Below are 20,390 nucleotides of genomic sequence, written 5' to 3'. Positions count from 1 at the left end.
CAAAGGAGGTGGGTCCTAGGCTACTTATTATGGAGAGTAAAGGCAGCAGCTTCTGTGGAGTCCCGCCTACAGTGGCTGGCACATAGTAGGTGCTCAGTGAGAATTTGCTAAAAATATAAAAGTTTTTTTTTTCTTCCCCTTGCTGCATCCTGACCGCTCATTGCCTTCTCTTGCCAGAACAGGGAAATTGTCAACCTGGGTGCCCCCACTCACCACCACCACCTTTCTCTGGTATACCACTAATTAATAAATTCATTTAGCAAACATTTGTTGACATGTAAGGACAATTATGTACCAAACACTAGTCTCTGTTCCACAGACCTAGAGCTGCTATTGAGAGATTTATTGTGTGCTAGAAGAACCTGGCAGGTCGGCAGGTAATCAGGGGTTGAGATTCGTTTGGAGTGTTAGGGGAGCACAGCGGGCAGATACCTAACATCCTCTGCCAGTGAGGGTGCTGGGAGGAGGATGACAGAGGGCTTGCAGGTGGAGGTGAGCAAACTGGATCTTAAAGGAGGGGTAGGAGTGCTCCAGGGAAAGGCAGTCCAGGGAGAGGGCCCAGCACGAGAAAGAGCAGTGAGACTGGCAAAGCAGGCGGGGACATGGGTACCAGGGAAGGAGTTGACCTCTTCCTCTCCCTGCTGGCACCACCTTGTGGATCCACCCCCCTCCTCCCACTCTTCAACCCTGGAAGAAGGGTGAGGGCTTTGGACTGGGGATGAGCCTGGGAAAGGAATTTTGATCTGAGCGATCCAGGCTGCTTTTATCCAGCTAATTTGGTGAGGCTGACCCCTTAATTGGGCTGGGCTAAGCTCCCCTGCTCAACAAACGTGCCTGAGAACAGAGAAGAATTTGATCTGAGGTCTGCCCCTCAGCCCTGCATTTTACAGCCTCCCTTTCAGTGCTCTTGATTACCAGTGCCCTTATCATTACTGGGAAGCCGCCTTCCTGTCCAGAGATGACATTATCTGATTTGACCGGTTAGCAATTAGTCTTCTCCCAGCGGGGCTTGGTATGTTTTTAATGTGCTTGCTTTTCAGAAATACTTTCACAAGTAACCTGAGTTGGTTTTATGCGGCCCATCTGGGGTCAGGCATCTCTGTGCTGGTAACAGTTGGCACATCACTGGACGTGCATGGACCTGGAGCCCAGACCCCAGCTGCTGTCCCACGTGCTTGAAGCTCAACGTGAGCTCAGGTTTTGAGCCGGTGTAGACCCCAGGCCCACCCCTCACTAGCTGTGACCTTGGGCAAGTAATGGGAGAACTTTAGTTTTATTGTATTGAAAATATCTTTAAGATATTCTTTAAAAATACTTTTGCAAGTATTCCATGAAAATAATTTCATTAGAAGGAAGGAAGGAAGAAAGAAAAGGATTTCACCCCATCCCACTGTCCTCTTCAGAGAAAGCCCCTGGCGGTTTTCAGGTAGTGACAACAAGCCACACGGATACGGTTGTGTTTTTATTTTTTGTTTTCAGCATTGATGATGCGTTGCTAGATGGGCTGTTCTGCGTTGGTTCTTTCATGTAACACGTCTTGAGGATGCTTTCAAGTCTCTTCGTGCCTATGTGCCCCACGGTTTCCAGCCTCAGTACCTGTGACATTTGGGGATGAATCATTGCTTCTGGGGGGCCGGTCCTGGGCATTGTAGATGTTGAGCAGCATCCCTGCCTCAACCCACTAGATGCCGGTAACCCTTCCCTGTCGTGATGATCAAAAATATGTCTCCAGATGTGCCAACATCCCCTGGGAGGCAGAGTCAACCCTAGTTGAGGACTGTTGGCCCACCGCATACTTTCTACTGGCTCTAAAATATTTTTATTTAACCAGATGGCCATTCCGATCATTTTCAGCTGATATGACACATTAAGGCTCAGTCTTCTCATCTATGAAATGGGTATGGCAACAGTGCCTTTCTTACAGGGTTCCTGGGAAGGTTCAGTGAGCTAATGCACCTAACATGCTCAGCCAAGGACCAGGCTTATAGAAAGAGTCCACGGAATATAAGCTCTTTTTATTAATCATACCTTTTAAAATAATCATAATTCTGTGACCAGGGCAGGACTGGTAACCTCCCCTACCCTCTGTGTCTTCATCTGTACAAATGGGAATAGCTCCTGCTTGACCTCACCGAGTTGTCATGAGGATCAAATGAGATAATAGCATGGAAGCACAGAGTCGCCGCCTGACGCCCACTCTGGGCACTTAAATCCTCCCCACTCCTTTATTCCTTGACTCATTCTCGAGAAAGAGGGGCCTGACATGAGTGAAGGGGCTCAACCCTGCACATGATCTACACCGTGCTGGATGGTGCTGCCCTAGACAGGTAAGACCCTGGGCCATTGGTCAGCCTGGTTGGTGGTGCTCCACGGCAGAACCTCAGTATCACTGACGTCCTCCTTCACAGAGGTGCATTCGCAGAAGTGAGGTCATCTTTTCCTGGCATCCAATGATGCTTCCTTTCCCTGATGGTCCCAAGCCTGGTGGAAGGCCTTGCTGAGAGGTCCCTACCCATATCCAAAGGCATCACTGCAGGGAACAGACCACCGAGACCTCTGAGATTGAACAGGCAGGGTCTGAGCCTGGAAGTCAGTGATGGGGAGAGCGTGTCCTCACAGAGCCCTCCTGGGAGTCGGGCAGAATCGCCACCCCTTGCCGCTGTGTCCAGTACTGCCCAAGACAGCCCCCCCCCCACCCCGCCCTGTGATGGTGGCAATGGGCTTATCCTGAGGCTGAGACTCCAAAGCTTCTACAGTTTTCTCTTACCAAATTCCCCCAGCAACCCTGTGAGTTAGTCACTCTAGTTCTCCGCATTTTATAGGCTAGAAGACTGATGCCCAGAGAGGTTGAGTTGCTCACTCAGGGTCACCCAGCCTGGCAGTCTTGGTGCTGGGTCCTGGGTCTCCTTGTTGCTAATCTTGTGCTCAGTGTGCAAACAGGAACATGAGTGGACTTCACATAGGCATTAACCATCCAGTAACTAACATTTATGGAGAGCCGGCCCTATTTCAGACTTTATACCAAGGGTCCTCAATTCAGTGTAGTTTTGTCCCCCATGAGGCATTTGGCAATGTCTGGACACGTTTCTTTTCAATTGTTCAAATATTTTATTTGGATCTGAAGTTTAGCACAATCATTAAAACAGAAATTATGAAAGGGGAGGAAAAATCAAGAATCAGACGTCGTTCGGGCCATGGGAACCTTGTAGAGAAATGGCAGTGGGAACCAGTAAGAACTGTACAGCTAGCCTAAGAAGCCTTGGTGAGACATGAACTCAGCGGGTGTTAGATATTCCAACCTGCCTTAATATGAAATGAAGCGTGTCAGGAGGCTTTCTGATTGTCACAACTGGCTCAGGCTTGTGACTGACATCCAGTGGGTTGAGAACAAGGTCCCTGCTAAACGTCCCGCAGACCTTCCCTCCCGTTCTTCTGGTGACTCTCTGCTCCGCTTCCCAGGTGGGAACTCGGGCGTTAAGAGAGAGGAAATAGCTTGTTCTAACAGGCTGTAGTAAGCGCCAGAACTAGAACTCGCACCCAGGACCCTGCCCCCAGTGCCTGGGCTTAGAACCACGATCCTGTCCTGCCCCGTAGTCCGGGCCTGTTGAACTGAGGGCGACGTGGATGGACGTCAGCAGGTTACGGAGCCCCTGTTGGTGTGCATTTGCCCGGAGGGCAGCCCCGAGCTTCTGTCAGCGTCTCAGTGGGTGCCATGAGCCCCCCGACCCCAGTAGGATTCATTTCTAGAGATTCCAGCTGACATTTGTTTGTGATCTTTCAGGCAATTGCTCCTTTGCTGGAAAACAACCATCCACCACCAGATCTCTGTGAATTCTTTTGCAAGGTATGGCATGACTGAAATGGGGCTGTATTTGCAGGAGGCAGCCTGCCTCCGTGTGTGCGTGCTGGGGGTTGGCTTTGCATAATTTGCTGAAAACCCAGGCTTCCCCGACCTGGGTCAGGGCCCCAGACAGAGCCAGAAGGCAAGTCAGGCAGCCTGTTCTTAGAGTTACCGCTGTCTTCTGCCAGACAGGTGATAAACAAGGCCCAGGGTCCAAACCAGTGGGTCAGCGAGGAGCATCCGGCTTTTCCTTGGAATATCTTGGTAGCTGTCTTGGGAGAAATTTGTAGCAGATTTTCTGGGTTCCTGACGTCAGAGCTGGTTTATTATTAGCCACGGCTCCTCTGAGCACCGGCTGGCCCACAGTGGGACACAGCCATGGGGCTTTTCCTGAACAGGGAAAACAGACAGGGGATGCCAGGTTAGCCGGGAGGAGCCACAGAGCAGCCCATCCTCTCCCTTGGACCCAGAGTCAGGCTTGCAGGGGGTTTATACGGAATGTGCCCAGGGCATGTCGGGTACCAGCCATCCCTCACTCTGAAAACACACTGCAGCGGTCAGGGGGCTGAACCAGCAGGCAATCCTGTTTTGTTCTTTGCTTGTGATTTTTTTTTTTTTTTTTTACTGTAATGATTTGATGTCCTTGGAGAGACGCAGGGTTTGCTGCTACCCCAGCGCTCTCTGCTCTAGCACCTGCTGACTCACTTCACTCATGCTCCTTCCCCCCCTGGCTCCTTCCACAGCCACATCCTGTCCTTGGCGGGGGGCGTGGACTACGTCCACCAGCGAGATGAGCACGTGGCCTGGCAAAGCAGGCACCTGGGAGGCCCGGTGGTTTCTGGAGGGAAGGGGACTGCCGTGCCCTACTGCCTCTGCACCCCGCTCAGAGAGCATGCTCTCTGTTTGTCAGAGGGCAGGAGCTTCAGAGATTATGGAGACAGGGTCGCATTATCCCCTTGGGCCCAGTGTCTCCAGCAGGAGACCTTTTCCGGCAACCCACAGAGCAGAGGCTGGACCCAGCCTGCCGGCCCAAAGCACCCGGGTGTGTTCTCAGTGTGCGTGTCCGGGCACATGGCAGTGTGTGCCTTCTGGGCCAAGCAGGGGAGCGTCTGGCTGCGTCTGTGCCCGTGTGTGTGCAAGAGCATGTCGGCACAGGCATCAGGCTTCGGTGCTGAATCGAGGCCCCCTCTTCCCTGGGCCTCAGTGAGGCTAAAGACAACTAGAACACGGGCCTTCTTGGACCCCAGCGCTGCCCCAAGCGGGGTGGGGTCACATATCCCAGCGCTTCATATCCTGCTCCCTTACCTATCACAGCAGGTCATCTCCTCTCTCAATATTTTGTCCGATTTCATCCAAATCTGTTCCTTGTTCTCCTCTCAAGCTGTATGGTTTCTCCCAGATTCCATGGTTTTCAAACTCTTGTTCTTTTAAAACAGTGGACCTTCGTTCAAAGTAAATTATACCTGCGGGTTCCTGGTTTGAAAACTCATGATGTAGAAGAAACCATTCTTTTTGGCATTTCCTGATAGAACTCCAGTTGGTCCTGAAATAGAAGGCTGCCCTGTCCTTTGGAGGGAAGGGTCTGAGCCTAGGGGGCCCGTGAGCCTTCAGGCTGTTTTCCCTCGGGGCGTCGGAGTCCCAACCTCAGTGCCCCACCCACCAGGCGGCCTGCCCAGAGAGGAGAGCTTGAGGGGGAACGAAGCAGCCCCCCCTGGGTCCACGCTGGGACACACTGGACATGCCTGGGCAGCCTCGCCTCCCAGATTTCAAAACCAGAACCCTAAGATCTGAGGAAAGCTTTATTGATCTTGGATTTCCCAGGAAAGCCCTGATTTCTAATATCCCACGTCCAGGGTCCTCATCCAGGGGTTAGAAACTCAGCACTTTCAGGCCCGGGCAGGTTATAAATATGTTCGCGTGGTGGGGTTTCCTCTGTTCCACCCGTAGGCCTTCAATTTCAGTTTGAAAAACAAAACACGCTGATGAAGTAAAGTACATCTGAGAGGGGCATTTGATGGCCTGCAGACTGCTGCCAGCCTATCAAAGCCAACAACTGAAAAGCCACAGAACTTTCAAGATTCTGGGGTCCAGACACTAAACCCCTGGCATTCTTGCACCCAGTTTTCAAGAGACTTCTCTGTTAGACCATGTCCTCTGATCCTCAGTGCTACAGTGTCGCTGGGGTAAATCAGGACATGTCCAAGTGGACCCCTGTCTGTACCATCTGATGAAAGCTCAGACTTTATTTATTATTTCTTTTTACAGATTTGATTTAATCTTCAGAGATTAGAGAGAGCAAGGGAGAGCATGTGCTGGAGAGGCAGAGGGAGAGGGAGAAGCAGGCTTCCCGCCGAGCAGGGAGCCCAATGCGGGGCTTGATCCCAGGACCCTGGGATCATGACCTGAGCCGAAGGCAGACGCTTCACCGACGGAGCCACCCAGGAGCCCCACAGTCTCAGACTTTAAGAGCCACAGGCCACAGGCTTGTGGACCCTGCCAGGCTCGGTGCTGACCGTGCCCTTCTGTCTCCCCAGCACTGCAGAGAGCGGCCCCGGTCCATGGTGGTCATCGAAGTGTTCACTCCCGTGGTCCAGAGAATCCTCAAGCATAACATGGTGAGTTCCCCTGACGGCCCGACTGCAAAGCCAGTCTTTCACTTTTCCCCAGCCTTTCGCCATTCCCCAAAGATTTGGGGAACAGGGTTGGCTGGCCTGGCCTGACAGCCAGGGACTGGGGTTCGGATTCTGTTGAAATTGGGGTGTTCATGCAGCCTGTCCTCCTTGGCTCTATCTTCTTCTCTTAAGGCAACGGGAAGAATCTTTCTCACAGTAAAAATAACAAAAATGTGTGGCTGGGGGAGAAGAGAGGAGTTTCCCATGCGTAGAGTCACAAATGTCTACAGACACTCCACCCTCAAGGAGGGGGTGGTGCTCCTTACATCTTCAGTGGGGCCATGCACACAGTGTCCTTCCAGAGGCACAGTATGGAAAAGGGCAGAAGAGTGACCGTATGATGGAGAAACCTAAAGTCACAGCCGCGGCCAGTGGGTCACGGTCAGCAGCCACAGTCACGTGAGGGCCTGCACCCTGAGACGGTGTGATGAACAGGGCGCCGTACCTCTCGGGGCTTCTTCTCTTAAACCCACAGGCCCCGTCTAGTCCTGAGAGAAACATCAGTCCGGTCCCCGTTGAGGGACATTCCGCAAAACACCTGACCAGCACTGCTCAAAACTGTCCAGGCCGTCAAGACCAAGAAAAGCCTAGAAACTGTCACAGCCCAGAGGAGCCTAAGGCGACAGGAGGACTAAATGTAGCGGGGTGTCCTGCATGGGATCCTGGAACTGCAAAAAGACATCAGGGCAAACAAAGGCAATCTGAATAGAATATAGGCTTGGCAGTGTGCATGATGGCCCCTTGGCGTTCTTATCAGTTCAGTGAGAGTAGCAAATATCATTGCTTTCTCCATGTTGCACGTGGGGAAACTGAGGCTTAGCAGAGTCCACTCACTGGCCCCAGGGGCCACAGCTATGAATGAGAATAACATCTACTCATAGATATTTACTGAGCACCTTCTGAGAGCCAGACACAGTGTGACACTCAAGCATGTCACATGTCATTTAACCCTTATGAAAGCCCGGGAGCCCCTTTCACAGGTGAGGTGTCTGGGACCCAGAAAGGCTCCATAGGTCACTCAGGGAACCGATGAGCAGCCCGAGTGTTCGTGAGGGGTGTCGAGGAGCAGCCGTCGAACGTGAGGGCCAGTGTTCCAATGTGCTCTACAGAGCCAGCCACCAACGTGGACTCAGGTCACCTGGGTGATAGGGAGGCATCTCTGTAATTTCAGCACACGTTGGGGCACTGAGTCGGATGTGGGGTACCCACGACAGCTGCCCCCCTGCCCTGTCAAGATTCAGCATGTGAAGACCACTGTGTCTCCACACCAATGCCCTAGCCCCAATCCGGACAGAAGTGTATGACACGTGTCCTCTTATGCCCCAGCCACACTCACGGCAGACATCATCAATCGATTACAGCACTCTTCCTGCCGAGCCCAGAGAGAGCTTCCGAATCTGTCTCAACACAGCATTCCAGCAGCCACTCGTAATTGAATGGTGCCGGCGCCTTATGGGTTCTCTTTACCGCTGTCTGCCCTGGGCAGTCCCACACCATAATTGAATTGCTGCTTATTTCTGAGATCTTCCCTGATTTGAGATAAATACATTTCTGATTTACACAACACAGTGGAGAGGAGAATACTCCATCCAGTTTTTTCTCCGGGACTAACAAAGAAGTTCCCCATGGTAGTGGTGGAGAGCGTGAATTTGTGCCCTAATTTGGGCTTTTATCGTTTCAGGGGCACTCTCTGGCTTCAGGCTTCTGAGAGGAAAAGATTTCTGATTGTTCACTTTAAAATCACTGTGGAGGTGCTGTGAGGTGAGGGCTGTACCCTTTCAGAGTCTAGAGCAGAGATTTCAGAGTTTCTTTTGCAAAGGACCTTCCTATCACAACTTACCAATGACAGAGCCAAACCCCCAGGGTATACGGTCTGGGCCCATGCTTCCTCGGGCACAGAAACATTTTTGCATATTCTGTGGTCATCAATAGGCTGTTTAATAACGCTTCTTTTGGGACATCTGATTTCCGAGGGAAGAGAGTCCAGATTCAGGCCAGCCTCCCACGGCTTAACCATACAACATCTCCCTTATATTTGGTTAGTTTTATGGGCCTAGAGTGTTGACCATGTAATAATTTTCTGGATAAAATTCAGAACAGCTACAGGGCAAATCCACAGTTTATAGCATCTGTTGTGGCCTGGCAGAGATCAGGGACCTTCAGGCATGAATTCTCACTTGACGTTTAAAGAGCTCCCCAAGTGATCCTCAGCGTCTGGGGATACAATAAAGCTCCGTGTCGCTCTTTGCTCTTGGCATCTAATTACATGCCATGAACTCTGTTAGAAGAGAACTGTAGATAGGAGGGAGGGGGATTAGTCCCTTCCGCAGAAGGACAGAAGCGTGTGAAGCAGTGATCGTGGCTTCTGTAGGCACAGGAAGCATGGCCGACCTTTGGTGTCACTCATTTCGTGCTCCCTACAGCTTATTTCCCGGCCATGGGCCAGAGGCACTATTTTGAGCTGGGGCTCTCGGCTGGCGTGGGGAGTCTAGTCACTGGTTAATGGGTGTGCCTCGCCTGCCACCAGCTACACGACTGTCAGCATCACACGAGCAGTGGCTTCTCTTCACTGTGCGTGCAGCGTTTCTCATTAAGGAGGCACTGGAACATTTGGGAGCTGGAGGAAATCATAGACCACAGAGGTGTTCTGGGACTTTAGAGCTTCCCTTATCCTCAGGGTGCATCTTTTGGCAAATGTATCACGTGTCCCATTTCATGGATGAGTACACTGAATCTTAGAGAAGAGTCTCAGAGAGTGTTACTCACAGGACTGAAATAAAAATTAGACACAAATGGAAGCAGTCCTCTAGAATGTTCTCCTGGAGATTCTAAACAGTTTGTTAAACTGTATTCTCAAGAGTGGCTGTGGTCCCTGGTGGACCACTGGGTGATCTGACCACCTACTTTCCAGGAGGAGCATTTTTAGCTTTTCCAAAGAGGTAAAATGTCCCTCCCCCACACGTCAAAAGGCCATCAGACCCATCTCATAATGTTCATTTCCAAGAAAATGATCTTGACTCTCCAGAAATCTAATAGCAAAGATAAGGACGGTTATCTTTAGCAGGGTTGAGTTAGAGCAGTTTTCATGGACTCCTAAACCCTTCGAAGTGAAAGGGGGGCATAGAGATCCATGGTTACAGCCCTCACTCCACAACAGAGACAGTGAGGCCCCGAGAGGGCCACACAGCCTTCCTGTCACCTTTTTCCAGGGCACTAGAGGACTTGAGAGGTCTTCCTCAGTTTGGAAGCACCATCAAGTTTCAGTTTTTCTTCAGGCAAGGGCCTTATCTAGCCCAGTGCTCTGTGTATGTGAGTGTGTGTGTTTGTGTGGGTGTGGATCTGTGCACACACATGCATGTATATTCCTGCTGAGCTTTCCCCGTGGCTTCTGCCTCCCTCCTTATGTAAGAGCATCAGCCTGGTAGGGAGAATGGAAGCAATGAGGCCCCTCATTGTCTTGAGGACTATAATTCAGCCTCTTTACTCCAGGTGAAGAAGCACCAAGCAGCTCTAGAAACTTGCTTCTGGGAGCAGGCAGGAGGGCTGGGAGGGACGTGTTCTCCTCTGAGCTTTCTCGAGGGCCCGCAGAATCAGTTAGAGCCGTGAAGAAAGTCTCCGCTGTTTTATCTTAAATGAGAATGCCGATCCAATTGCTTTTTACTGAATGGGTTCCACTTAGTGGGGGCAGGAAGAGGGCAGATGAGTTTGGAGATGTGACTCTTCCCCCTGATGTCTGGCGGGTCACCCTCCTCACACACCACACCTCACGCCCCTCCTGACTGTTCACAACCCAGCCCCCAGGTTGAGAAGTCCATGAATAGAACTGCTGTCCCAGCAGGCCTCACCCCTCCAGGCCCCTACCCGTGAATGTGGGAACGGACATAGGGTCCTTTCCTGGCTATCATGTCTCCTCTCCTGACAAGTCCCTGAGCCAGCAGCCACCAAGGAGATGTGCCTCTCCACTCAGCTGAACTCTGTCACCTGCCCCGTTGATGTGCTGTGTTGGGGAAGCGAAGAAAACAGAGGTGTCCAATGATGCCACTCATTGGAGCAGGGAGGAGTCCCTCTGTCCTTGCTCAGTGCCCCTTAGTTAGGCATCAGCTGAGGTGAGATGCGGGGACTCAGGCCGAGCCGGTGGATGGAAACGTCCTCGCCCCTGGGGGCTGGGACCTTCCCCTAACATTGAGCAGATTTACCCTCTCCTCCCTCCTGCCTGCGCCCCTTTCACATGGACCGCCAGACACATACCAGCCACTCACTGTCCAGGGCACACACCTCCATTCCCAGGCCATAAGCCTCACACACACATACATGATCTGTCTCTCACACACACCTCCTCCCACACCCTACGTCTCTCACACACACCCCCTCCCACACCCTACGTCTCTCACACACACCTCCTCCCGCACTGCATGTCTCTCACACACACACATACATCTCCTCCCACGCCCCACATCTCTCTCACACACACACATATCTCCTCCCATACCCTACGTCTCTCACACATACCCTCCCACACCCTATGTCTCTCACACACCTCCTCCCGCACCGCATGTCTCTGTCACACACACACCTCCTCCCACAACCCAAATCTCTCTCTCTCACACACACACACACCCCCTCCCACACCCTACGTCTCACACACCCCCTCCCACACCCTACGTCTCTCACACACCTCCTCCCACACCCTACGTCTCTCACACACACCTCCTCCCCCACCCCATGTCTCTCACACATACACACATATCTCCTCCCACACTCATCTCTCACACACACACTCTCACACGCCACCTCTCTCACACACACACACACACACCTCCTCCCACACCCCACGTCCCTCACACACACACTCCCACACCCCACGTCCCTCACACACACACTCCCATACCCCACGTCTCTCACACACACACTCCCATACCCCACGTCTCTCACACACACACCTCCCATACCCTACGTCTCTCACACATACCCTCCCACACCCCACATCTCTCACACACACACCATTACCTGTCCAGCCAGCCTTTTTCAAGCTTGTTTGTCAGTCTCATCTGCCTTTTTGATTCCATGTGCCATATGAGGGTAGCTTTTTCTACAACTAAAAGAACAAAGTCCTCAAATGCTCCTTAAGTATTTTCTGGAACCCAGTGGGTGGCTGGGGTCAGCCTAGAGCAGGAGGGAGCCATCTGAGGAGCCCATGACTGGGAACCAGCTTCACCCTGGGACCATGTCTGGTTCTTATACCTCCTTCCTGCCCTCTTGCTCAGGAGAAGAAACAGGGCAGCCATCGAAGGGTGTAAGCAAGAGTGTGACGAGGCCAGGTTCTTGAAGTGAAAAACGTGTGCTTTCTAGAAAGAGGAGTCGCTGGTGTCTCCCCGTTGCCTTCCACACCAACAGCTGTGGGCAGAGCAGGGTCCCGTGGCCCCTTCTGGGATCCTGGCCTCCTCTGCAGCCTCTCCCAGCTTCTCCCTCTGCTCTCTCTGCAGGACTTTGGGAAGTGCCCACGACTGAGGCTGTTTACTCAGGAGTACATCCTCGCCTTGAACGAGCTCAACGCGGGGATGGAGGTGGTAAAGAAGTTCATTCAAAGGTGGGTTTCCCAGCTGGACCCCCTCCCCACCTTGTCTACCAGCCAACTCTCCTCTCCACCCCAGAACTACTCACGCCACTGATGCCCAGAGAGAAGCTGCTTGTATTCAAAGGCCCCAAGCATCTCATCTTCTAAGGGGGTCATCTGGGTCCTCCTGACCCCATGTGGTCTGAGACGCTTACAAGCTGTGTGACATTGAGCCAGTTGCTGTACCTCTCTGGTCCTGTTTACTCCACTGTCCACAGGGGTTGTTGCATAATTAAATAAGGTGATACATGAGGAAGCCCCTGGCACAGTACCTGACACACAGTAGGCACTCAGGAAATGGTACCAGTTCTAAATAATAGGATTGTTTCCATGGGTCCCACACCTTCCACACCTTTGGTTTACGAGTGCTGGGTGCGTCAGGGGATAGTGCCCCGCTAGTCCCAGAGGTTCATCATGGGGAGGATTTGAACAACCACCTCCCAAACCTGGGCAAGAGGAAACCAGATCTTCTGGTTCTTACTCACTTCTGGTGTTTTGGAGGAGAGGGCTTGCTTTTTCTTTGATTTTAAAATTTTCTTCCTGTGTCTCTGTCTCCTTATCTGGAAAATGAGAACCATAGTACTTGCTTCATTCGGTTAATGCGCAGGTTCAGTGAGCTAATATCCGTAAACACTAGGAACTGTGTCAGCACGATGCAGATGTCAACGATCACTGTCATGACTCTTCTCATTTTTTAAGAAAATCAAAAGAGCCTGTTTAAGCTGGTTTTGAAGCTTATGTGTTTCCTAAGTATACTCACCTAGAACTCACAAAGCATTTCTAAATCCCAAGGAAGTATCCCTCTGCTGGAGCCCTGGTGACTTCAGGGTCCCTTTAAAGTACCCAGTTATGGTTTTGTAAAATTTTTTCAGGTTAGGCCTCTCTTATCAGTGGCCACAGTGATTTTCCAGGAGTGTTACAGATATTATGCCCAGGCTCCAGACAGCCCTGGAGTAGCGGTATTGGCCTCCATTTTACAGATGAGAAAACTGAGGCACAGCGATAGCCATAATGAATAACAACAGCTGGCGTCCAGGGAGGACTTAGCAAATGTGTCCCAGGCCCTGTGCTGGGCCAGGTTGACCATAATCGTTTTTCTTTCAAGGCAGGCCACTTTTGAGACTAAAACGTGGTATTATGAATTATTATTCCAGAACCCCCAGGCATAAATATGACTGTCCCGGGATATATGACTACCGTATGCTAAGTCTTTCCGTGAATCAGAAAACTGGGTTGTTCTCCGAACCCACTGAGGAGGGCTCCACCCCCCCCACCCGCCTCCCTGCGTGGGCGCTGATTCTGCAGCGGCCTGCTCACCCTGTGCTCTGCTCTCTTCCAGCATGCACGGCCCCACGGGGCACTGCCCCCACCCCCGGGTCCTGCCCAACCTGGTGGCCGTGTGCCTGGCTGCCATCTACTCCTGCTATGAAGAGTTCATCAACAGGTCAGCCCTGCTACCCCCAGGAGAGCCCGCCACCACCTCGGGATGGGGACTGCGAAGGGCCGAGTCACCGGGGAGGGCGGCTTGTACCTTGGCCAGCCAGGCAGGTGGAGTGGCGTTTGCTGGGACTGCCCCCAGGGTGTTTGCCAAGCCCGTGCGCTCCCCGATTCCCGGCCCTGAACCTAGCGATGTTACTGGAAAAGCAAACACTGTGAATCAACACTGGGAACTGCGAGACTGTTGTGTTGCCTTGGCTTTAGGAGCAAGTGTTTGATGCTGAAGATTTCTCACCACCTGGTGCGTGTGACACATCGGGGCTTGTGTGAGAGAGAGCGTGCGTGCATGCAGGTGCAGGTGTGCGTGGGGGGTGAGTGTGCGTGTGCGTGCGTGTGCACAAGGGCTAGCAGGAGGTTTTCTCCCTTGTCTCCATCGGCAGAATTTCATTTTGCCCGTGGTGCGCATGGATTTCTTGAGTGCCTGTGCGCGTCAGGCACGGTTTCCGGTGCTACTGGGGGAGATGGCCTACGATACGCAGGATCGAGTCAGATGGGGAAAGCCTGCGAAAACAAGAAACTGGAACCATATGCTAGCGTGTGGCCAGAAAAGGGTATGGCAGGGTCACTGCCTTGGGTCCTCCAGGGTTTGGGGGCAAGCAGCTTATTAGGGACGTAACCTGAGGAAGCTCTGGGAGGGGACCCAAGAAGGGAGGACAGCCAGTAGGTCTGATGACCATGGCAGGCACCTGCACATTCCCCACTGGGACCCCCCCCCCAGGAGACTGTGTGGAACATGTCTGAGCCATTCCCCTGAGGGATGATGGCGCTGGGGTAGTTACTTACCAGCTTCCATTCTTTCCTGAGGTTCACTCCTGGGATGCAGAGTGACGCAGTTGCCACTAGTCTGTGTAGAACTTTGTACAGTGACCTCTGGGGTCATTAGAGAGGATGTGATGCGCAGGACCAGGTAGCATCTGTTGTAGCTCTCCTGTCCAGTTGTTCCAGTGCTACACTGCACAATTCCCAGGGGACCAAAGTGTGTGTAGCTAGAGCTACTGTCCTTAGAGAGAAGGTGGTGGAGCATTCTGACACACAGAAAATCTGCACAAATGAAGCTTCTAAAACAAACACTGTACTTTGAGATCTTGGGGAAGGGGCCACAAAAGCTCATTAAGGGCATATTTTCTCATGACAGGACTCGAGAAGGGAGGATGACTGTTTTCAATGTCCGTAGCCCTAGGTCCTGATATTCAACCGGGACCTCTCCATTCTTAAATCATTTCCCTGTTCAGAAGGAGGTGATAGAACCCCTGGGGCCAGAACATGAAGATGTCATGCAGGGCATTCATAAGTGCTTGTTCTGTGCCCTACAGCATGTTATATTAAAGGCAAAAGAAACAAAAAAGAAGCAGCAGCAGGTCAAAGGGTAGCCCTTGGCTAGTACCACCATCCCGGCATCCCTGTGTGCAGGGACGGTCACTTGCCCTTGGCCTCCCACATTGCAGCTCCGGAGCCGGTCGCCATGCATTTCTAACTCAGGCCACCCTAGGAAGCAGGGAAACCATTCGGACTGTCACACATTCTCAGGCTCCCTTTCCTGCCGAGGCCCGTGACTCATGTCGCCCTCCCAGGGCCCGCTCGGTGGATGCCTGGCCTGGGATTGGGAGGGGGCAGGAGCAGGAAACAGCACCTCCCAGAATTTTCCCTCTGTGTCCTCAAAGCCCTGCCCAAGTGCCCTGGAGCAGGTTTTCCTGACTCAGGAGCAAAAAGCAGAACTCTGGAAATCTCTCTCCCAACACCCACCCCAGGAGAAGGGCAGAGGTGGAAGGGACCAGGATTAGGAACTGCGCACACTGTTGCACAGACAGGGGCCTGGGGACAGCAACAACCAGCTCTCATCCTTCTCATCCCCTCAGCCCTCGTCTGATGACAGCTCATTATGTGCCAGGTGCCGAGGGCACAAAGGTGAACCAGTTAGATGGAGCCCTTGCCCTCCCAGAGCCGACAGGAGATGGAGGAGTAGCGAGGGAGCGTGGTCTGTGTCAGGGAGTTTCAACCTATCCGTCACAAAATCAGCACATTAGCTAAGCACACATGTACCCTGTGACCCAGCTGCTCATAGCTTTGGGGACGTTCATCAGAAGACACGTACAGGAATGTTCTAGCAGCGTTTTTTGTAACAGCCCCTAACTAAAATCTGCCTCCACTCCTACGACAGGAGAATGGATGGACAGCTGGGGTCTGTCCACACAAAGGCACGCTATAGAACAGCAGGAACGGAACGGATGAACGAGAGCAACAAACAGTGAATAAATCTCACAAAGGCAAAACTGGGCAAAAGAAGCCAGACCCAAAAGATACATACAGTTGTGATTCTTTTTCCTGGGATTTCAGGAATAGGCAAAAGGAATGTGTGGTGGTGGGGGCCAGAAGGACGGCCACCTTTGGGGTGGGGCGTTAGCTGGAAGGGCATGAGAGAAGCCTCTGGGTTCCTAGAAACGTTTCCCACCTTGCTCTAGGTCAGTGGCGCTCGGCTGGGCGCAGTTCGGAGCCCCGCGGGTGTTTGGCAAGGTCTGGAGACCTTTTGGGTTACCATAGCCTGGGTGGGAGGAGGGGTGCTGCTGGCATGCAGCGGGGAGAAGTCGGAAATGCTGCTAAGCACGCTACCGTGTCCGGGCAGCCCCCCGCAGAGACTGATCCGGCCCCAAATGTCAGTGGTGCCGAGGTGTAGGAATCCTGATCTGGCGGCTGGGTGTCCCACAAGTAAAAGTTTATGAAGCTTGGCACCTGAGTTTGATGCGCTTCACTGTCCGGGGTGTGCTGGAGTCCTGTTGCATTGGGAAGCGCGTCATTTCCCAATTCCATAGTCCCTGACGGCTCCTTGATAGTTTGGGTTCAGTCGTGGTGGGCATATTCTCACCAAGGACACTGGCAAATGCTGCAGCCGGGGCTCCTTTTTTCTGGCGAGTTCTTGTTGCATCAGCATGAAACTGGTTTTATCTTAAGAGGAAAAGGGGTGCCCAGGCCCCATCCACTGTAATTCGGATCTAATTGGGAGGGCCCTGGCATTGGTTTTTTGGTTTTGGTTTTGGGTTTTTTTGCTCTTGTTCTTTTTTCATTTTAAACTTCCCAGGCAAGTCAAGTGTGTGGCCAGAGTTGAGAACTCCTGCTCTGGGGGGAAGTGAGGGAGGGATCCTTCACAGAGGTGATATTTAAGTTGAGAGCTCCTGGCTCTTGGCAAGGCAAGAAGCAGGACAAGGTGATCTAGGCAGAGGAAACAGCACGTGCAAAGGCCCAGAGGTGCAGATGGAGTTGGCATGAGTCACCTTTTCCATCTCTGCTCCTTAAACACCTGCTTCAGAATCCCTGGGACACGGCATTTCGCGGGTGGGCCCAGGAATTCTCGTTCTTTGCAGCATCCGCAAGCACTCTGCTCCTCGATAAAGGCCGCTGCAGGGGAGAAAGGGAGGGAAACAGTGTGAGAGCAGAGCGAGGGGAAGAGAAGCGAAGATGGAGTTGGGGAGGACAGCAGCCTGGCCAGGCCGTGGGGAGCTAGTACAGCTGAGCAGCTCAAGCTTCCTGTGCTGAGCACATTCCGATTCAGCAGGGCTGGGCCGGGGCCTGAGACTCTGCTTGTCTTCCAGCCTCCCAGGCGTGCTGGTGCTGCTGCCTGGGGACCACGCTTTGAGTGGCAGAGCTGGCCCTGTGTTTCAGTTGTGTAATCTGAGAGCACAGGGGTCACCGATAGGTTTTAAGCAGACTAGGACGGAACTTGATGAGCTGTCAGTTTCCAGATTCCCCCCTGGCTTCTGCTACATGGAGGATGGACTGGAGGGGGGCAAGTGTGACCTTGAGCGGATAGCAACCAGGTGCCCAGGGTGGAGGCCTGGGGAAGGCGAGGCAGGTCCTGCTGCTTCCTGCATAGGCCTGTCCCAGCTCCCAGCTCAGAGCAGCGCAGCCCCCTTAGAGCCCAGAGTAGTTTCCTGTTAGTTCCTCCAGGAAGTCATCGTAAGGGCTGCAATGCTGGGGGACCTTTGCCGGGCTCAAGTCCATCCCATCCTGGTGGTCAGTCCCTGGAAGATAAAGCCCCGTGTCCTCCAGGCCTGTCCACAGTGCTCTCAGTGGGTACATGATGTACTCACAGAAGAACAGACAACTTGACCCAGGTTAGCATAGCTCACTGGAAAATCACCCGATCTGAGCCAAACAGCCTTGAAAATCCACTCCTAAATCCCGGCAGAGGCAAACAAAGGGAAATGGAGTGTTGAGTATTTGGGTAGCAAATTAGCTCTGAACCCATGGAGATAGTTACACTCCCACCCCCGCCCCAACCTCGCCCCAGACCACACACAATTTTCCATCAGCCGTTGACTTTAGCTGATGGGTTTTGTTATTCCCCAGCAAAGTTCAAAGTGTACTTATTCAACATCTTTGGTGGGCTCAGCTGAGGCCTGGCTTGTGGCACATGCCGGAGAAGTTCGGGCCCTCCAGGTGCATTGCACCCGAAATCTGTGCTCAACCCAGTCCTTGTGCACAGGAATGTGTACATCTCTTTGCAAGCACAGGGCACGTGTGTGGCACATTTAGGGAGGGCCTGGATCAGCAGCTGTTTGTGATCATGCTGTCATGCTCAGAGCCTCTTGGAGCAGCGGACTCAACCTTGACCGCACACACAGGGAGCCCGGAAAGTCACTGGTATCTGGACCCCAACCCAGAGATTCTAATCAAATTGGGCTTCAGGATGTTCAGAAGTGCCCGCAAGGGGGAGTAGTATCCAGCCAGAGGTGGAAAGCTCTAGTTCAGGGGTAGAAGTGTGAAGGTGGCAAGTGGAAGAAATCAGGGAGGACTTCTTGGAGGAGGAGGATCTGCACAGGACCACTGTGGTGGTGAAGAGCCAGGGCTATGTAGTCAGAGACCTGATTTCAAATCCCAGCCACCTCCACTTATAAGCCATGTTATCAAGGGTAGGACATTTGACCTCTGAGAGTGTCTGCTCACTGATAACATGGTGGTGGTAATACTGGCCTTCCCGAGAGGTCTAAGAATATCTGTGAGGCCTGGGATAGCCCTCAGTGCTGTGCCACGCCGGAACACCAACAAAGGAAGCCCATTTCTGGGATTGCCTTCACTCTAATGAGCCGCCCACTGAGTGAGGAGGTGCTTTAGCCAGCCTCAAGGCTCTGACAAGTCCTGCGATATAGAGGCCTAATTTCAGTGTGTTTGGCCCAGCATTTCCCACACGGATGTGACATCAGGGATGCCGTGGAGCCCTTTTCTCAGCAAACCCCTGTTACCAAGCATCGTCCTCCAGGTGGTTGGAGATGCTGTACCTGGGGGTTCAGCCAAGAGCAGGGGTGACCCGGAGGGACCCGCAGACTGCAGGAGGCTAGAATTCTGGGGTTTGGGATCCCTTTGAAGTGGGCTTCCAGGTGGAGAGTAGATGCTGAGCTTTCTCACCTGGCCAGGGATGGGGCAGTAGAGGTGAGGCCTGGGCCACCCCCCCAGGGGGGAAAAGGGGCAGCTAGACTCCAGGATGCAACTAGAAGCGAAGGCACTTAGTAGGTCTCATAGATGGCCAGGGAGGGCCTTGTGGTGGAGGTGACGGCCACGGCCTCGTGGGTATCACGTAGAGATTAACGTTCACTCCCCCATTCATCAAATGTGTGTCAAACGCCTTCTTTGCGCCGGGATTAGAGCCGGAGCTTCAGTGACAGGTGGACGCCACCTCCGCCTGGCCCCGTCCGGAGACCTGGAGCAACCCACTCTCCCAGCCTGAGCCTCAGTTTCCTCCCTCGTGGGGTGGGATAGGACACCACCGGCTCGCGGCACCACCACCCGCTTCGGGGTATGTGACGGCTCAGGCCGGTGCGGGCGGCCCTGCTCACGCGCCCCCTCCGCTCTCCCGGCAGCCGCGACAACTCCCCCAGCCTGAAGGAGATCCGGAACGGCTGCCAGCAGCCCTGCGACCGGAAGCCCACCTTACCTCTGCGCCTTCTGCACCCCAGCCCGGACCTGGTGTCTCAGGAAGCCACGCTGTCCGAGGCGCGGCTCAAGTCGGTGGTCGTGGCCTCCAGCGAGATCCACGTGGAGGTGGAGCATACCAGCACTGCCAAGCCGGCGCTCACGGCCAGCGCGGGCAACGACAGCGAGCCCAACCTCATCGACTGCCTCATGGTCAGCCCTGCCTGCAGCACCATGAGCATCGAGCTGGGCCCCCAGGCCGACCGCACCCTCGGCTGCTACGTGGAAATCCTCAAGCTGCTGTGAGTGTCCCCTCTGCGGGCCTGTCACCAGTGGGCGGGAGAGGGGGACTCGGTGGGCATGCTGGGCATGTGTGCACACGTGTGTAAGCGCGCACACGTGAGGTGTGCGTAAACGCGACTGGGTGCCCAGGACGCAGATGCGGGGCGTGCGGGCACACGTTTAGGGTGTGTATGTCTGTGAACATAAGCTCTGTGCGTGATTGCGCGCGCACACGTGGGGGTGCACGCAGGGCTGTCGGTGTTCGTGTCTGCTTATTTGGGCACATGCGCAGGGCGTGTGCATGAGCCTGACGTACACAGCTGTGTCCGTGAGGTGGAGCGTGTGTGTGTACGTGTGTGCATCCAGCTGCCAGGATGGCCGTGAGCCCACGGGCGCCCAGGTGTGTCTGTGAGTGTGTGAATGACTTTATATTTTGCGGGGGGGGCGGCCCGTTCTGAGTTTGTGAGTGCATGTGTGTGTTCAAGCGATTTTGGCTCCGTGCAGCTGTGACAACACGTGTGTGTTGCCTGAGTGTGTGTGTGTGTGTGTGTGTGTGTGTATGCATTTGGAGGTGGATGTGCAT

At 53.4% G+C, this 20,390-nt stretch overlaps 1 protein-coding gene across 5 annotated transcripts in view; it reads left to right on the top strand.

Moving 5' to 3' along the window:
* Positions 1-20,390, top strand: part of CMIP (c-Maf inducing protein) — a 230,341-nt gene that overhangs the window by 185,093 nt on the left and 24,858 nt on the right. For all 5 annotated transcript variants that reach the window (XM_064581017.1, XM_064581015.1, XM_064581016.1 and 2 more), the window contains 5 exons: positions 3,782-3,844; positions 6,376-6,456; positions 11,997-12,100; positions 13,467-13,571; positions 19,474-19,827. In XM_064581017.1, coding sequence (XP_064437087.1) covers positions 3,782-3,844; positions 6,376-6,456; positions 11,997-12,100; positions 13,467-13,571; positions 19,474-19,827 — 707 coding nt within the window. The remainder of the gene's footprint in view (positions 1-3,781; positions 3,845-6,375; positions 6,457-11,996; positions 12,101-13,466; positions 13,572-19,473; positions 19,828-20,390) is intronic.

This window comes from Mirounga angustirostris, unplaced genomic scaffold (genome assembly GCF_029215605.1).
Source record: "Mirounga angustirostris isolate CCGP_5_RB_7025 unplaced genomic scaffold, mMirAng1.0.hap1 SCAF_16, whole genome shotgun sequence".
Taxonomy (NCBI): domain Eukaryota; kingdom Metazoa; phylum Chordata; class Mammalia; order Carnivora; family Phocidae; genus Mirounga; species Mirounga angustirostris.
This window is presented reverse-complemented; position numbering and strand designations above follow the sequence as displayed.